This window comes from Gymnoscopelus braueri, assembly GCF_963280865.1.
Source record: "Gymnoscopelus braueri genome assembly, chromosome: 23".
NCBI lineage: Eukaryota > Metazoa > Chordata > Actinopteri > Myctophiformes > Myctophidae > Gymnoscopelus > Gymnoscopelus braueri.
Genome location: NC_137625.1, coordinates 37,881,640 through 37,901,286, shown reverse-complemented (window position 1 = coordinate 37,901,286; position 19,647 = coordinate 37,881,640). Strand labels below are relative to the sequence as shown.

The 19,647-nt window shown below is 44.0% G+C and overlaps 1 protein-coding gene across 1 annotated transcript in view; it reads left to right on the top strand.

The window, feature by feature from the left end:
• Positions 1–976: 976 nt before the first annotated feature.
• nup50 (nucleoporin 50) overlaps positions 977–19,647 on the top strand; it is a 30,329-nt gene continuing 11,658 nt past the window's right edge. The window contains exons 1-4 of the mRNA XM_080421504.1: positions 977–1,155; positions 5,058–5,138; positions 5,979–6,062; positions 10,262–10,466. Of these exons, the coding sequence (XP_080277630.1) occupies positions 5,070–5,138; positions 5,979–6,062; positions 10,262–10,466 (358 nt within the window). The 5' untranslated portion in view covers positions 977–1,155; positions 5,058–5,069. The remainder of the gene's footprint in view (positions 1,156–5,057; positions 5,139–5,978; positions 6,063–10,261; positions 10,467–19,647) is intronic.

Sequence of the window (19,647 nt, the reverse complement as noted above, 5' to 3'; positions counted from 1 at the left end):
AAGTGATTGACTATTTTAGACAGTATTCATTTCAAAATAATTAGCCCAAATGGCATTTGTCAAACACTGTAAGGTCAATCTTTTCCAAGGTTAAGCCCAGGCAGAAAGAAGGGACATAATTTATGTTCAAATTCCTGTAGAAGCTTGAGTAGCTGCTATAGGAATTATTTTGTTGAAGAGGGAAAGGTCACATTTTTTTCATAATTCAGAGTAGCCAATTTTTTTTGTACCCCTTCTTCTCCCCAATTTAGTCGTTATGCCAGTTGATTCCTCCCCACACACATTCTGTGTTTTCACTGCTGTCGTATACCGACTCACCTGCCAGTGAGGAGCCCCCACCAGGAGGACGTAGAGCCTTTGCGGTACTCCTCCCGCCCAACACTCCCCGCTGACAGGTGCCACCTCAGCCCGTAGGAGTATGTGCAATGACCAGTATCACCCTCCCCCGAACACGGGCCAATTGTGTTCATGGAGTAACTCTATGGTAGAGACTGTAGAAGCTCGACAAAGCCGGAGGCGTGCATACGAACCAACAACCTCTGTGGTGGTGGGCAGGGACTTTACCACTGCGCCACCCGAGCGGTTAATTTAAATTAGTATAGCTTTTCATAACTTTTGTAAAAGTTATGAACACAATAGGAAAGCATTTTTAAGAAAGCATAAAAGCATAAAAAAAGCATTAAAGCATTAAAAAAAAGCATTTAAAAAACATTTATCATAGCAAACGATTTTTTTACTAAACATCCGTACAGAAAACCTTTTATTTTTTAGATTTGTTTAGTAGCTTTCTTTATCATTTATCATTATCCATTATTAGCCTAATAATGTTTGCCCTTAAACTACAATTCAAAATGCAGAATGTAGTAAAAATGGACTACAACTCCCATGCTCAGGAAGCACAACATTGACGGTGCGCACGCGCAAGAAGGCGGGGTCACGTTGCGTGAATCGCGGAAACCTTCTGTGTCAGTGTAAAATGGCGGCGTGAGAGAGCCTTATTCAAATTAGCAACAGAGCAGCACACTTGACATCAACCAAGTAGCTGTTTTTATCCCCTCAAACATCCCTGGAATAAAGTGTCACCGCGTCCGGAATTAAATCCCATTCAGAAAGACACGGAGCGGACCTTTTCATTTAAAAGGAAGAACAACAACGGTACGTTTCCTCTAAAACTAGGCAACGGAAACAAAACAAACCCCGTGCTGCCTAAAGTTAGCATGTTAGCATGCTAACGCCTGGAAACTAGCGTGTAACGCTGGTTTCCAGGCGGTAGCATGCTAACATTAGCATGTTACTAGCTCACGCGCTAGTTTCCATACGTTAGCATGCTAACATGCTAATGTTAGCATGCTAACCCGCTAGCTCGTTCTACTCATTTTGCGTTGTATAAATGTCTTGTTCCGTGTTCAGAGTGGGAGTTGACGGTGTTGTGTTATGCTACGTGTTTTTTGTTTTTGTTTTACTGTGTCATGTCGTGTGTTTAAATGTGTTCAAATACATGAATGCTGTCCTATTGTGTGTTAGCCTAGCCTAGCTAGCTCAGGTTTCTTGGCAGTGTTGCCATGTCCGCTTATTATAAGCGACGTTGGGCTTGTTTCTCTGTGAAGTTGATTGATTTGAATACTTTATTAGAAGTTTGCAGATGAAAGTACAGTTCAATACAAGGTCAGCTAATATGAATTAAAAAACCCAAGAAAGCTATTGGCTTGTTTCCATTGGGGTCCTTTGTACTCAATTCATAGTGAAAGTTGCTTGTAAATATTGCTGGTTGTGTAGTTATGGTTATTTTGAGCTTAGTCAATGTCGTTTAAACCAGTGGTTCTCAAACAATTTCATGGCAAGGACCCCCATATATGTATTTGTCTGCAGACCCCGTAATCTGAAAATATTTTTTTAGCCAGGGTCCCCCTGCCATGCAAGATTTGTTAGACTGTTTGACTGGGGGGGGTGCATAGCAGAGTGTGAGCTTGTAGATCGAGCTATTTTCAACAAAGCCTTGTTGCTGCTTTTGGGCTTGTTTTCATAGACTGGTTCTGGATGCTTTTTTCTCTCGCAAAATCTGGCAACACTGATTTCTTCTGGGCTTTAGCAATAGCTAGCTGCGCAAGGAAGTTGATGATGATGCTAGCTGACTGTAGCTGGGGTTTCTTCTTTCCCTGTTGGTTAAGCAACCTTTAGGAAATAGCAGATCTACAAGCTCACCACGCGACGCCTCCGCCACGCGCGATGTATGTATAGATTGGCTATTTTTGGGCGCGTGACACTGTCGTACGACGAAGCATAATTTATGCAGTAAAAGAGCAAGACATGTGGGTTGAACTTGAGACACCAGTGGTGTAAACTAACTGAGTACATTTACTCAAGTACTGTACTTAAAGTACCATTTTGAAGTACTTTTACTTTACTGGAGTATTTCCAATTTTCAATGCTTTTACTTCTACTCCTCTACATCTCAGAGGCAAATATTGTCCTTTTACTCCACTACAATTATTTGTAAACTTTAGTTACTAGTTACTTTCTAGGTTTTGATTGTTATTACAAAGCATACAATACCCACTTCAGCCCTATATACATTTTGGCCATTTGAAAATAGCAGATCTACAAGCTCACGCAACGCATTGTGAGCTTGTAGGTCTGCTATTTTCAAAAGATTGGTAGACATTTAATACATTTGAAAATTTGAGTACATTTTGATACAAATGCTTTTGTACTTTTACTCAAGTAAATTTTGAATTCTGGACTTTTACTAGTAACATCACTAAACTGGATGAGATCTTACCTGGAGGGAAGAGAACAAGTGGTTGACATCAACGGAACCATGTCCTCATCCCTCCCAGTGAGCTGTGGGGTTCCTCAGGGTAGCATTCTAGGGGCGTTACTGTTTCTTCTATACATTAACGACATGAATGCTGCCTGTAACTGCAAATTGTTCCTGTTCGCTGATGACTCGGCACTCCTGATCTCGGGAGAGGACAAGTTGCAAGTTGAGGAGGCGCTCAGCTCCGAACTCTCAAAAATCCGTACTTGGCTTACCGATAACAAACTGTCACTACACCTTGGAAAAACTGAATCCATTCTCTTTGGGACCAAACATTCCCTCAGACAGATGGATGTAAATGATTTCAAGGTCAAAGTCGATGGCACAATTATCTCTAGCAAAGAAGAGATGACCTATTTGGGTTGTATTCTTGACAAATACCTGACAGGTGAAAGCATGGCTACAAAGGTGGTCAAAAGAGTTAACCAGAGAACCAAATTTATGGGCAGAGTTTCCTCTTTTGTCAACCCTCAGGCCCTCAGGACCCTCTCTGGGGCCCTGATTCAACCACTTTTTGACTATGCTTGCACCTCCTGGTACTCCCAACACCTCAGTGTCACTGAAGACTAAGCTTCAAACCTCCCAAAACAAACTGATTGGGCTACTCCTCGGATTGGGGCCCATGACCCACCTTTCTCCCACCCATTTTGCTAGCCTAGGCTGGCTCAGGGTGGAAGACAGGGTTAAACAACTAAAAATGGGACTGGCCTTCAAAATTGTAAATGCAAATGTACCCGATATGCCCCCTATTCCCGCATATCTGAGTAAATACCTCCAAAAGGTTAGCGACACCCACAGTCACAATACCAGAGGGAGCGTTAACAACAATTTGGTACCACCCACCCATAAATCAAACATGGGAAAATTCTCCTTCTACAGCACTGCCACCCAGGATTGGAATAGTCTAACTCCATCCCTCAAAAAATGCAGTTCGCTGGGCTCATTTAAAAGAGCCTTAAAAAAATCACCTTTCAGGTGGCCAAAGGAGGAGGTAGTACCATTTTCCCGTAAGACAGCAGACCCCCCCCCCCTGTTCTTGTACATATCTTTTTCCCCCTCTTTTTATTTTTTTGTTGTACATAGTGATATTTTTTTTGCAATGATATTCGAACTGTGGTGCCACTATATATGTATATGAATTGAATACCAAGGCCCTCATTGGAAACAAGTCCGCAAGGACTTTTATGAACGGACCTGTTAGACAAAGTATTTTAAATGTAACTGTGCTGTTTTACATTTTTTGCCTAATAACATATTCAATCAATTCAATAAAAAAACCAGAGTACTTTTACATTGCAGTATTGATACTTTTACATTGCAGTATTGATACTTTAAAACAAATGTGAGTACTTTTTCCATCACTGCTTGTTGAGAGATGTTGTTTATTCTATCTGTAGGTGTTGGACATAGACTCAGATCTTGATAATTTGGGCTTTGTTTGGTTCTCAAACTTTTGTGAGCCAAGGACCCCCAAATTGATCTGTATTTGGCCGCAGACCCCCATCTGAAAATGTTTTGTGCCAGGGACCCCAGAAAAGATTTGTTAAAAGATGATCAAAATTATTCAACATTTTTCAGACATTTTCTGAAAACATTGAAATAGATAGATAGATAGATAGATATAGTACCGGAGGTCACCTGCAAAATTAGTTAATATATAGCGTCACAATCATTTTATCCATATTTTATACTTTTCAAACAAGCTTGTAGACCAGGTATTTTTGAAAAATCGTGGAAGCTTTGCTTCTGGGGGGTCCCTGGAACCAATATTTTGAGATGGGGGTTCGCGGCCAAATACATATAATTTTGGGGGTCCTTGACATGAAAAAGTTTGAGAACCACTGGCTTATATCACAATGTACTAAAGGTAAGCCTTATGCAGCCTGCCATGTTTCTTTGTACCCTGTTGTATTATTTAACCTGATCTGGGAAGCACTACAAAACCATCCTAGGGTTTCATCATGCCCATTTTATGTGGTTAACACATTGAGTGCCAAGAACGCATAGATGCGTTCTATTTAAACTCCCATCCACTTCCTTGTTAACTTAAAACTTAAACATTCTGTATCTCGGCTCCTGAGTACTTTTTTTTTTCTCAATGAAAAATCTCTGGCATAAAACAGCTAAAAAATCTGAAATAACTCTGGCATTCAATGTGTTAAGACATACAGTAAGGTGCCGACTACGCTTTCCTGCCCAAACCAGTGAGTGGATCTTACCTATTATTGTATCTTTACAGGGCAGAGTTGTGATGGCGAAGAGGATCGCTGACAAGGAGCTGACTGACAGGAACTGGGACCAGGAGGATGAGGGCGAGGAGGTGGGTGAACTATTAGTACCATCAACGCTAGAGTACGACTGTAGCTTGTTTTACTGCCTGTCGTCGCTTCGCTTTGATCCTTGTCTATCTGAAAAAATAACCCAGCTCACATCACACAATTAGGTTGGTCGTGTATGTATACAGAAATGTGCAAGTTTGGCTGGAGTAAAGTAGTCACTGACTGTGCACATCCCTTGTTAACCCATTAAAACCGTACTGTATGTGTGTGCGTAAGTTGAACTGATTTGGTACTTATGTAAAGAACTGAGTTAGATGTGTTTCTTGTAGTAGATTGGTTTCATCTTTTAATTGATAGAACTTTGTTGCTTTGATGGAGGTCATCTTGCCCTGTAGGTGTCATTATACTTCTTCGATAGTCCACAGGCACCAGTGCACCCCTGCACTGTGCCATCGTAACTCTGGATTCTTATAACTGCTTGTAAAAGGAATAGGTCTATAGTAGAAGCTATAGAGTAGAAACACAAAACACAATGTAATCTAACATTAAGCAATGATATAATTTACCTCAAGTAATGTCCATCGCATCAAATCACATCTGTTGGATCTCACTATATTTGAAAGGGCAAAAACATCAATTAATTAATCTGTCAGACCTATGGAGTACCGTCATATATTTTTTACCAGAATTCACATCTTTCACATTGTACCTACTACTTAATTCAGTTTTCGGTTTAATTTTTATTTTGTCTGTTATACAATATTTTATTGATTGTCAAGTGAAAGACTGTATGCCTTGCAGCAAGTGAATGCAATGCAGATGTACAAGTTGGAGAAGTCCATTGATTCATTGACCCCTGTGCGTGTCTATTCGCCCTCCAGGCAGGGACCTTTTCCATTGCCAGCGAGGATGTGTTGAAAAGTCGTCCGATTAAGAAAGCCAAACGTCGAGGCGCTGCAGGAGAGGTCAGTAAAAATGAAACTTTACCGCTTGCTTTAACATTTTGTATGCAGAAGAAAACTCACATTTCTGATCGTAGGTTTTGGAAAAACAAGGAGAAACTGCACACTAACTCTAGATACAAGTACATTTTATGTTCTATATTTATAGAGTCTAACCCCAGTCTTTGTCTGGGTCAGTCTACTTTTACTTTTACTCCACTACATCTCAGAGGCAAATATTGTTCTTTTACTCCACTACAATTATTTGAAAACTTTAGTTACTAGTTAACTTTGCAGATATACATTATTATATTATAAAACATACATTAACCACTCCAGCCCTATTTTATACCTAGGCTATTTGAAAATAGCCGATCTACAAGCTCACAACACGTCGCATCGCGACGCGTTGTGAGCTTGTAGATCTGCTATTTTAAAAACATTTTAGTACTTTTACTTTTGGTACTCTAAGTATATATTTGATGCCAATACTTTTGTACTTTTACTCAAGTAACATTTTGAACACAGGCCTTTTACTTTTAACAGAGTATTTTTATATTATGGTATTGCTACTCTTTTATACCAAATCTACTTCAACGTGTCAATGAGCCAGTGATCCCACATACACATGTTCCCAATCAGGCAGCTGTTAAATATTTACAGCTTGACTTGTGTCTCATATCCAAATAAATTCTCAGATCTTTAAAGATGAATATGGTCATCATTATTAGGCTTAGATGTTGGGAACACAACAGACGGCATCGTTCTGCTGCCTTTTATGTTTGATTCTTGCCCGTTCAGCTGAATGTGCGTGTCTTAACGCAATTTCATATAATGCAATTTCACATGAGCTTTGCTGCAAGGGAGGAGACAGAATAGTAATTGACTTTTTGTTTGTATTGCAAATGTAAGAATGCGGTTTATGAAGGGTACTAAGTTTATGCAGGAGCCAGTTCAAACAAGGCATCATAATACACGCCTCCAAAATCGTTGCCCTAATACAAAATATCCCATCCGTGTTGATCCAATGAGTTTTTAACCCATTAAGACCGGGAACGCATCTGTGTAATGTTTTAGATTTCTACGCATAAAAAAATAGCAGATCTACAAGAGTGCCGCGCTATGAGCTTGTAGATCGTGAAAATGTGTGCAAATCTTTGAATATATATATATATATTTTTTAAGCGAACATTTTAACTCAAATCTTTTCTTCTGGGGGTTTCTACAAATGTCTTCTAAATCCTAACAGTTTTCTGAAAAAAAATATGTTCCTATAATATCAGTCGAGTAGATCTCAAACTTTATTCATGTCAAGGACCCCCAAAATGATATGTATTTGGCTGCGGACCCCCATCTCAAAATATGTTGTTCCAGGGACCCCCCAGAAGCAAAGATTTGAGTTAAAAATGTTCGCTTTAAAAAAATATTATATATATACATATATATTCAAAGATTTGCACACATTTTCACGATTTTTCAAAACTAGCAGATCTACAAGCTCATAGCGTGGCACTCGGTGCCGCGCTATGTATATCTGCTATTTTTGAATAGCCAAAGAAATCTAAAGATGACGCACGGATGCGTTCCCGGTCTTAATGGGTTAATTAGGTGTGTGTGAGGTGTATCTGCTGCCAGCCCTGTTGCTCCTATTAGTGTGATTTATTCAGCCACAACACCAGTTTACCGTCATTCAGCCAATCAAAACGGATATCTCTTCTGCATGCTTCGTCGCACCCCTCTGCGGTCCAACTCCAGTAGGTCTAGGTTGCCATGGTTACCAGAAGTTGGCCACGGTGGAAATGTTTATTTTTTTTGTGACCTTGTTCGCCTCCCAATAGACCACTTAAGGGGTGGCCATGGTACTATAGCAGTGGTTTTAGACCCTTTTCACATATCAATGTCCGTTATTTATTCTGCATTTTAGCCACGGAACCAGTCCACCATGTAATGAGATTTAGACTCTCGGACCCAAAACGTGGAATATTTTGTTATTGTTGGATAAGATTTTGTCCACAACGCCATGCTGTATTGATGTTGGTACCATAGGAGAGATGACTTAATTATTTAATTAAGTAATGCAGATGTTTAACAATAATTTAACTCTTGAGAGTTAAAGATCTATAAGGGTCCATTTGGTTACCAACTCTCCATCATTTAGCTGGGGACCACCTGAAACCCACCTGGAACCCCCTCAAGGACCACTGGTGGTCCCTGGACCACTGTACTATAGAATGAATCTGATGTTGGCAACTGTTGAGAAGATATGTGCGAACTAGGGCGTATATCAAGTTCTCTTAATGTCAAAATGGCGCAAGGAAGTGGATTACATCATAGTTAAGCCCTGCAGTGAGCAGAAATGGACGAATATTCATTGTGACTCATGTTCAAAATAATAATAATAGTCATGTTTATTGTCCCCAAGGGGAAAATTGTCTTCACAAGGTCTGTTCGTTACAACAAAAACAACAAAACAACATAACAACAAAAACAACATATCACAAAGACATGAGGTCCCCACTGTACACAGAAAACCCTCCTATGGACGGGGCAGTTGGTTTAATGCTGCGATGGCTGAGGGGACAAAACTCCAAAATGAAAATGGCTTTGATCTTTAAAATTCTCATCCGAGTCTGACTGGAGGCAAATCAAACTTAAGTTTGGATACTTTGGCAATGCAGATCTGATTTTCCAGGTACACCCTTTTCTCTTTTTTGGGTAGCTAACATTACAACAAACTATAGTAATGTTAATTGAAGCTAACGGCAGACGGGTTAAATTGCAGTAACGTTTAGATGCGGTCTGATCAAAAGAGCTTGAATGGAATTAATAGTGTCTTTGTTCTCACCAAAGCTAGACTCAGGTACAGGGGGCCTGGGTGAAAGAAATCCAATACAGCTTCTCACTGTCACATTGTGTAAAAAAATAAAAACGGTGTGTTATGCAGGAAGAAGCCCTTGTACCAGAGAAATAAGTGATGGCTGCCAGACATAGATGAACATGCTCTACAAAAAAAGTGTGCAGTGTCATGACTCGACTGCAATGAGTGTTCTACCAGTCCCGGCCCAGATTGCAGTTACTGTATCCCACGGTCTGTGAAGGTATATAGGCGAGAGTTTGACAGCCTGTGCCTACATTTCAGAATGCAGTTGGCAAAACAGAGGAGCGTGTGTATATATTAAATGGTTTTCACTGTCAGTGAATTATAGCTGTTTTTCTCTGATTGCCTACTATAGAGTTGCCAGGGTAGATTTTAGGGCTGTCCTCTGGTAGAACCCTCCCACTGTAATACCCTGAGTGTTCATTTAATCCATTAAGACCGGGAACGCATCCGTGTCATTTTAAGATTTCTTTGGCTACTAAAAAATAGCAGATATACAAGCTCGGTGCCTGAGCTTGTATATCTGCTACTTTTTGCAATTTGGCCAATTCTACAAATGTGTAAATCCTAAAGGCTTTAGGACACACCGGCGAATATACGCAAAATTCGGACTAATTAAAAGACGCTTTTTTCGCTCCGCGAAACTGGTGTGGAAGCTTGCATTGACTTTATAAGGTTTTAAAAAAAAACGTAATATTCGCATGAAAAAAATCGCCCCGGTGTGTAAGGACCTTAACAGTTTAAAAGAAAAACGTATGTTGCTATAATATCAGTGGTTCTCGAACCCCCAAAATGTTATGTATTTGGCCGCGGACCCCATCTCAAAATGTTTTGTTCCAGGAACCCCCCCAGAAGCAAAGATTTGAGTTACAAAGATTTACAAAGATTTGCAAAAATTGACAAGATTTCTCAAAAATGGCAGATCTATAAGCTCATAGTGCGGCACTCGGTGCCGCCCTATGAGCTTGTATATCTGCTATTTTTGAATAGCCAAAGAAATCTAAAGTGACACAGATGCGGTTCCCGGTCTTCAAAGGGTTAACTCAGAGTGTACAAATTTGTACACGGTCTGAGTTGCAAATGGATAAATTTAGAACTCAGGATTTTACTGTGCATTCGACTGATGCTCTCTGTTGAATCATCAGATGGTCTCTCCCCCCCACCCCCTCTCCCCCAGCAGGAAGCAGCCAAGCAGTTAACGTTGGCCTGCAATGATTTACAAATATAAAATTTGCCCAGAAACGTGTGTGCGCCTCTTCTGTCTCAAAACCAGTAGCTATAATTTGCCTCTTTTGTCACATTCATAACATTTATTAATGCATCGTTTCCCGTCCTCTTATTTCAGGGCGAGAGTGCCGGAGCCTTCAAAGGGTTTAAAGGATTCGCCGCCATGTCAGCGAACGCTACCGGCGGTGCAGCGGCGACGCCGTTCTCTGGTTTTGGCAATGGCAACACCACCGCCTTTAAGGGCTTCACTAGCCTGACCAACGGAAACAGCACCGCTCCGCTATTTGGCAGTTTCTCTACCCCTGTGGCTAGCGTTACCCCTGGTAAGACGAGTTCTCAGGTTGAGTCTGTATTAGTCCATTTTAGACCTATACGTTGTTATACCTTTAACCCATTAACACATTGACTGCCAGAGTTTATTCATAATGTACTCACCCCTGTGCCAGCAATTTGCGTGTTTTTAATTTTTTTTTTTTTTGTAATTTTTCATTCAAATACATTCTCTGATTGTGTTGTCAAGCACCTACGATTGTTCCACCAGTAGAGAGTAACGAAAAACATCACATGGATGCACCTGGGACGTATCATCAGTGTTGTAGCCTGGGGTCATAGGATGTTTCGGGTCTCGCAACATACACCCTCCCCCAGGTGACCCAGCCAAGGTTGATCAAGCCTCGACTTACGTCCCAGTAGCTACCCACGGTCAGTCCTATAGGGCAAGACAGGGCCACTCAGTCCGCTTCTCCGGAAATACTCTGCCGGGACTCGGGGAGGCTCTGGCACGTGGAGGGACTAGGCTCTGTGGGTTGACTCCTGGCCGGGCTCCTCCTTCGTCTCACCAGGTCCAGGACCTGAGCGTTGCACCAGACTCCCCTGCTCCAAACATTTCATTCTGGTGTGATGGTGTCTTGGCCCGTGATGGTACTGCAATGACCACCATGACCCGTGGTGGTACTGCAGGCTCCCTTGCGTCTTACTTGAATGGTCCTCCCAAAGGCCTCACCGTGGATTTGTTGGGCTTCTTCCTCACGGAAGACACAGACTGGGGCGCCAACCCAAACTGCTCCCGGATGCCGTCTAGATTCCGGCTGTCACCCGACTCTCCGGTGGTCACCAGTCTATTCCTGGTTGTCACGTAGTCTATAAATTCCTATGAGCCACTATAAATAGAATAACTATAACGAAAAACATCACATGGATGCACCTGGGACGTATCATCAGTGTTGTAGCCTGGGGTCATAGGATGTTTCGGGTCTCGCAACATACACCCTCCCCCAGGTGACCCAGCCAAGGTTGATCAAGCCTCGACTTACGTCCCAGTAGCTACCCAGAGAGCAGCACATCCAAACATTGATCACCTCGCTCGCCCCCGCCCAAACAGGCCCACGTCATATCCGGTCATTCAAAGGATGTGACGTTTCCGACAATTCTGGCCCGCTGATCGGCCTGAAAACGATGTCATACACTACGACGATGACTGTTAGTCACCCGGACCAAAGAAAATAGAAGTTGAGCTGTCCGTTTGTTTGTTATACCGTGTGAAAAACACTATTCTGGCCGAAAATCCCCGGAGAAAAACAACGTGACCCGGATTTTTTTTTTTTTTTTACATCCGGCTCCGGGTGAGTGACATAAGTGGAAAACGAAAGTGTTGATGAGAAATAAACACAGCCGTGCGATCACAGATTAAACAATGAAAATTCAAAAGAACGCATCAATGCGTTCTTTGGAATCCTGGCACTCAAGCGATGGATTTGAAAGAACGCATCGATGCGTTCTTGGCACTGTATGTGTTAAGACCGGGAACGCATCTGTGTCATTTTTAGATTTGAGCAAAAAAAGCATTATTTTACACTTTGGCTATTCAAAATTAGCAGATATACAAGCTCATTCATATAATTATTTTTTTAAAGCGAACATTGTTAACTCAAATCTTTGCTTCTGGGTCCCTGGAACCAAATATTTTGAGTTTTGGGGGGGGGATAAAAAAACATACGTTTTTCTTTAGAACACTGTTGGGATTTAGAAGACATTTTGTAGAATCTGCTTCAGGTCTTAATGGGTTAAATCCGGGAACGCCTCTGTGTGATTTTAGTTGTTGCTTATGTATATGTAGCAATATGTGTGTATATATAGCAGCTTTATTTTGTTTTATTTTATTGAATAAAACATAAGTTATTCAGAAAACTTCTCTGAAAAGTGTTTTTCCCATCGGCCTCAGGTCTAAATTGGTCAGAGCTGCAATCCATAACTTAACCTACCTGGGATTCGAACCTGATTCTCCCACATTAGAGACCACATTTTCCACGGCACATTCAAGAAGAGACATTGCACTTATGATCTTCAGACAGTACTACTTGTCAACCAGTAGGTGTCCCTACCTGACACCAGGACTGAAAACCACTGGGTAGTTGTCCAACTTGGCCAAATTGACTTAACCCATTAAGATGGGGAACGCATCTGTGTCATTTTCAGATATCTATTCAAAAAATAGCAGATATACAAGCTCATAGCTTTTAGATCTGCAAAAAAAATTTTTTGAAAATGTGTGCAAATCTTTGAATATATATATTTTTAAAGCGAACATTTGTAATTCAAATATTTGCTTCTGGGGGTCCCTGGAACAACATATTTTGACATGGGCTCGGCGGACAAATGCATATCATTCTGGGTGGTCCTCCACATGAAAAAGTTTGAGAACCACTGATATAGAAACACACGTTTTTTTCAGAAACCTGTTAGGATTATAAGACATTTGTAGAATCCCCCAGAAGCAAAGATTTTAGTTACAAATGTTTGCTTTAAAAAATATAGGCCCCAGTGCGGTATGTACTTAATAAAATATACTCTTTCAGCAAATCTCTTACACCAACGTTGTTTGTGTGATGCAGTTTACATGTATACATTCAAGGAATCTCTTACATACAGTACTTATATACTGTATGAGGTCCCAAGGGAGTGCAGTGTGAAGTCGGATCGGATGAGCGGTTTTTGACACCGCTGCCAGCAGCACTTCCAGGGTCCAAATAGAGTGCATGAACTACGATAGCTCTTATATGTGGATTGCTGGTAGCAGGTTGCCCTGAGCGCCGTCTATTAGAACGGTACCTCTCCTGGGTGCCCTAGTGACTATGCCCGAAGATGGATCAGATGTGGCAGAGTGAATGGTGTGTAAGTCCCTCACTCTTGGACGTTAGTTAAACTTATTAGTTAGTTATAAGGTTATACTTATATACTTATAGTTACTGAACTGAAATATCTCTGATCTGGATCTATCGGGCGTAGCTCAGCCATATATAGCCTACGTAAAACATCATACGTACGTTCGCCATATAAGGACGACCCTAGAGCATAGCCGTTTCATATAGGAGATGCCCATATAGGGGGCGTCTCCGTAACATCGCCGTCCTCAAATTTAGTGTGTAAATTTGCTCCTATTGGACCTGATTTTATCAAAGTCCTCCTCTATATCTGATGATAACTGGGGCATCGGGATGAGTTTAGCCACTGGTCGTGTGTAGGTCTTCTCCTTCACTCGTACTGAGGCACTTCTCACCCGGTTATCTCTCCCTCGTATTACGTCCTTTACGATCCCTAGGGGCCATGATGCCCTAGGGAGCTGCTGGTCGACGATCATGACTCTATCTCCGACCTTGATATTCTCCTTCTCCACTTGCCACTTGTTCCGGGTTTGTTGGTTTAACAGGTAGTTTGGTACGTACCTCTTCCAGAACTCGTCGGCCACGATCTGGGAGTACCTCCATCTCTGATTCGTGATTAGTTCAGATTTCGGGTAGATCGCTTGTGGTATTGAGGGGTCCCGCCTTCCCGCTATCAGTAGGAATGGTGTGATCGGGTCTGCATCTGCAATGTCCGAAGATACGTAGCCTAGAGGCTTCGAGTTGATCATACCTTCCACTTCGGCTAGGATCGTCCCCAACACCTCGTGCGTTACTATCTGGTCTTTTATGACGGTCCTGAGGGCTGACTTCACTGTCCTCACTTCTCTTTCCCAGGAGCCTCCCATGTGGGGCGCTCCTGCGGGGTTGAAGTGGAATTGAACCTGTTCCTTACCTAATTGATCTTGTACTTCAGGCTTTAGGGCGTGGAAGGCTCTTTTTAGTTCCTTATCTCCTGCTATGAAGTTGGTACCTCGATCTGAGTACATCTCGAAGGGTGTTCCTCTCGTGTTACAGAAGCGTCGGTAGGCCATTAGGAAGGACTCTGCGTCCATCTTATCTAAGAGCTCGAGGTCTATCGCGCGTGTGGTAAGGCATTTGAAGATTATTCCCCACCTCTTCTCCGTCCTCCGACCTATCTTGACCAGTATTGGTCCGAAGCAGTCGACTCCCGTGGAGTAGAATGGGGGTTTGTAAACTCTCAAACTGGAGGCTGAGAGGTCGGCCATCCGCGGTATCTGTGGTTGTCCTCTCCACCTCCTGCAGTCCTCGCAGTCACGTTGATATTTCTTCACTGCCTCCCTACCTCTTAGTATCCAGTACTTCCTGCGCAGTTCTGCAAAGACCCGTTCCGGGCCAGAATGCATCATCTGTTTATCGTATCGCTGGATGAGTAGCTTAGTGATTATGTGTGAGGGATCCAGGAGGATTGGATGTTTCTCACCATGACTTAGTTCGTCGCATCGGCGGAGACGACCGCCTACTCTTATTAGTTGACTATCTTTGTCGTACTCTGGGCAGAGGGTATTTAGTCTCCCTTTCCCTGCGTTGTACGCCGTTATATCCTTCCCCGCCATGAGGGTTGCTATTTCCTCTGGGAAACTGTCTAGTTGGGCTTGCTGTAGGAGTGTTAGCTCTGCTCTCCGGTATGTATCAGCGTCTATGGCCGCCCTGTGTTCTGGCTGGTTCCTGGCCGTCCCGTGTCCTGACTGACTCGTGGCCGCCTCGTGACCTAGCTGATCTGCGGTTGCCGTGTGTTCTAGCTTCGCTGTAGCCTCTAGCAGGTCTTCATATGTGGTGAATTTACTCAGGTCTGGTAGTCTGGGTTGGTGTTCTTCAATTCTTCCGCAGAAGGGGAATGTCTTCAGCAGTTCATCCTCTTCTCGCGGTAGGCCTATAAGGGGTTGTTTAGGCCACTGAGATGTCGATCCTTTTAGGAAGGGCGGTCCCTGACTCCAACGATTCACTCCAGCGAGCTGTAGTAGGTTCCTTCCCTTGGTTATGTCGTCCGCAGGGTTATCAGCGGAGCTAACGTGGCACCATGCGTTGCGGTCCGTTATCGCTTGTATCTCTGCGATCCTGAGTCCCACGAATACCTTATATCGGATGGATGGTGATTTTAGCCAGTACAGTACGGTGGTCGAGTCCGTCCAATAGTATACGTCCTTCTTGCCTACTGTTATGGTGAGCTCCCTTCTTAGAGTAGCGGCCAACCGTGCTCCTGATAGAGCGCCGCAGAGCTCTAGTCTTGGTATCGATAGTTTCTTCTTCGGTGCTACCTTCGATCTCGCAGCTAGGAAGGTCGTATAGATCTGTCCTCTTACGTCCTCAGCGTGCAGGTATGCTACTGACCCGTACGGTCGCTCGGATGCATCGCAGAACACGTGGATGCTGTACTTACTAGATTCTCCTGAGCCTAGATAGCATCTTGGTAGAACTATCTGCTCCAGGTTGGGAAGTTCCTCTTCCCAAGATTTCCAGGCTCGTATCAGTTCGTCTGGGAGATTCGATTCGTCCCAGTCTCTGTGTTTGTCCCACAGACCCTGTACTATAAGTTTTGCTCGTGTCGTGTATGGGATGAGGTAAGAGGGGGTCGTATTGTCGTGCAAGCTGTCGGTAGATGTTCCTCATAGTGGGAATCACGCTCTCCCGTGGGCGGTGCTTATATCGCAACGTATCAGACTTACAATGCCATACGAGTCCGAGAGTGAGTTCTTGAGGATCTGCTATGTCTTCTTTAAACCACAGTTCACTACTCTTAGATAGAGACTCCTCCTCGAAGTGTCTTATGGTCTGTGGTTTATTACTGGCCCATTGTCGGAGTTCGAATCCTCCCTCAAGAAGCAGACCGTGTAGTCGAATAATTGTCTTCTTAGCCTGTTCTATGGTTGGGAAGCTTTGTAGCCAGTTGTCTACGTAAAAGCATTGTTCTACGGATTTCCTAACATCATCCTCTGCGTCTACGACATGTCTCTTGACGTGTTCCTGTACCGCATAGATAGCACAGCAAGGACTCGAGGTTGTACCGAACGGTAGTACCTCCCATTGGTATACTGTTGGGTTCTCGTCTAGTTTCATATCGCGCCACAGGAATCGGAAGAATGGTTTGTCTTCCTGTACCAGTCTTACCTGATGGAACATACCTTTGATGTCGCTACTTGTGGCTATGGGGTACTCTCTGAATCGGAGTAGGACTCCCAGCAAGCTAGCTCCTAAAGCGGGTCCTGGAAGGAGGTGTTCATTCAGGTTCTGGTTATCGTGAGTAAAGGAGCAGTTGAAGACTATCCTAGGTTTCGAATTGTGGACTGTCAGGTGATGGGGTATGTACCAAGAGTGGGTACTCTTATTCGCTTCTTCGGTCGTCATGGCGGTGATATAGCCTGCTCCTAGTAGTCTCTTTATCTCCTTTCGGTAGGTTTCGGCGTGCTCTGGTTCTTTAGTCAGTCGTCTTTCGGTACTGCGGAGTAGGCCCATCACTACGTTCGTAGGGGCGCGGAGTCGGGGGAGGTCTTCCCTCCATGGTAGTGGGGTGGCATACCGGTTGACCCCGTCTACCATCACCCTAGTTGTTCCCTCATCGAGTATGCGGATTGCTTCACCATCTTCTGTTGATCTTATAGCGAGCTTCTCGCTTCGGAATGGTAGGGCTTCTAACTCCCATATCTTCGTTGCGAGGCGATATAGTTCTACCGGATCATATGTACTGCTCTCGTTGGGTGTAGTTAGGGATACGGTTAGACATTGTGGTGGTTGACGACAGCTTTCCTTTAGGGGGCTGAATTGGGACCCTTGTAGGACCCAGCCAAGCCTCGTATGTACGGCTGTCGGTCCTCCTCTACAGCTTTCTCGCATTTCCTTACCCTCGGGTACTAGCAGTTGGTGGTAGTCCGATCCTATAAGTAATTCGGGCTCTACATCCCTTATCATTGATAGTGGTAGGTCCCTCAGGTACTCATATTTCCTCTGTATTGTTTCGATTGGGTAGGTGCGACTGTTAAGTCTGAATGCCTTTGACGTGAAGACGTTTTCTATATCGAATGCCTTGTAGGGTTTCATGACCGAGGCTACGGAGAAGGATACAATATGTCCCTGGAAGATTTGATCGTTGCTGACGGTTCCGAGGGGTCGACTAGAGGTTATTCCTCGTAGGCCTAGTTGCTGGGCTGCGCTGTGCAGTAGGAGGGTACGTTCGGACCCATCGTCTAGGATTGCGTATGTCCTATGGGTCTTATCCCCGTTCCTCAGAATAACTTCAGCGAGCTTAACCAGTACTTGGTTACTTTGTGGGTAGTCTATGTAGTACACTACCTCAGCTTGATGATTAGTTACATCGGGGGTGGTTACCGCTGCTGGGGGAGCGTTGAGGTCGTGGAGGTTATCGAAGTGTTGTCCTTGACATAGTTGACATTTGGTTGTCAGTGTACAGTCTGACCCTTGGTGGATGCGGGTACACTTGAAGCATCTGTCTGCATACGATAGCCATTTCTTCTTCTCCTCTGTCGGGAGGGACTCGAGTTTCCTGCAGTAGTTGATAGGGTGGTCTTGGTTACATAAGAGACATCCTTCCTTGGATTCTCCTATCGGGGACTCGATTTGGGACCCTTTGGTGTTAGGGTTTGTTTGGGCGTTATACAGTATTTGACTCGCCCTCGGCTTATAGCTGGGGCGGTCTCTGGATTGCTTGTACCTGGGTTCGTATGGTCTGCTACCGTTGTATTTATTCCGGTTATCGACTGAATTTCCTCCTTGCCTAGTACTTCCATCACTAGGCATATAGTTATAGGTGCTCCTCATTTCCACCGTGTCCCTTACGAAGTCTGCGAGCTGGTCGAGTTCCGCGTCTGCGCCGTGTTTCTGTTTGTAACGGAACGCCTCCCTTCTCCATTCGCTGAGTATAGACTCTGGTAGTCTTATGGCGAATAGTCCTAGGGTGTCGTACATGTCTATGCTTTGGTACGCTGCGTCGGCCTTCAGGTTACTGCGGCACTGGTTTATGAAGGATGAGAAGTCACGTAGAGCCTTGTGATCTCCTTCCTTCACGTAGGGCTGTTTCCTAGCTGCGTCTTTTACCGCTTTAGACATCACATTCGCAGAACCGAATTCCTTTTTTAAGCCGCTCATAGCGGTCCTATACCCTATGTCAGTGTCAGTGTTGTTCCTAGAGGCTACCACGATATCGTGTGCTCTTCCGGAGGTGAACTTTGCAGATAGGTTAGCTTCATGTCGTTGTTATCGGTTACGTCTGCAATAGTCCTGGCGAAGTCTCTTAGCCAGCCCGCGAACCTCAGGGGGTCACCATGGAAGATATCCATAGTTCTCTGGGGGAGTGAGGCTTGCACCTGGGTCTTAACCAGTTGCTGGCTAGTCGTGGCTAGTTGTTGCAGTATCCCGTCTATGCATCCGGGGTTTGGATGTTGAGTGTAGTTTGGTGGACCGTGGTTTGGCGGACCGTGGTATTCCGGTTCCTGCCTCTGGTAGTCGCTGTCTTCGTTCCGAGGGCAAGTTCCATACGTCTTCTTCCTCGGGGTTGAAGCGTACTGTGCCTGATAGGAATCATCAAGGTTATTCCAGGTCGTGGCCTGGTCTGCCTCCTGAGAGTTCATCTCGCGGAGGATGGGGATGACGGGGGAGATAGCGTGAATCAGGGCGTCTAGCTTTCGTTCTAGGGCATCTGATCTCTGGTTACCGGAATGGTAACCGGTATCTAGCTTCCGTTCTAGCCTATCTAGGCGGTCCTGGATCATGGCTAGCATGTCGTCCTCAAGACTCAGGTGGTCAGCATGACCGTTGGTTCCCGTTTGGGATGTCTGGTGCGACATAATATCTTCTGGGGAGGGTAATGAGCTAGAGGGTTCTGCTCCAATCCGGTTCGAAGGACCAAGTGTAACAGAGAACTACGATAGCTCTTATATGTGGATTGCTGGTAGCAGGTTGCCCTGAGCGCCGTCTATTAGAACGGTACCTCTCCTGGGTGCCCTAGTGACTATGCCCGAAGATGGATCAGATGTGGCAGAGTGAATGGTGTGTAAGGCCCTCACTCTTGGACGTTAGTTAAACTTATTAGTTAGTTATAAGGTTATACTTATATACTTATAGTTACTGAACTGAAATATCTCTGATCTGGATCTATCGGGCGTAGCTCAGCCATATATAGCCTACGTAAAACATCATACGTACGTTCGCCATATAAGGACGACCCTAGAGCATAGCCGTTTCATATAGGAGATGCCCATATAGGGGGCGTCTCCGTAACACATATTATTACTATATTATATAACTTGCCATACAGTGAAATGACAGCGGTATGATGAGCACATGGAGTGAC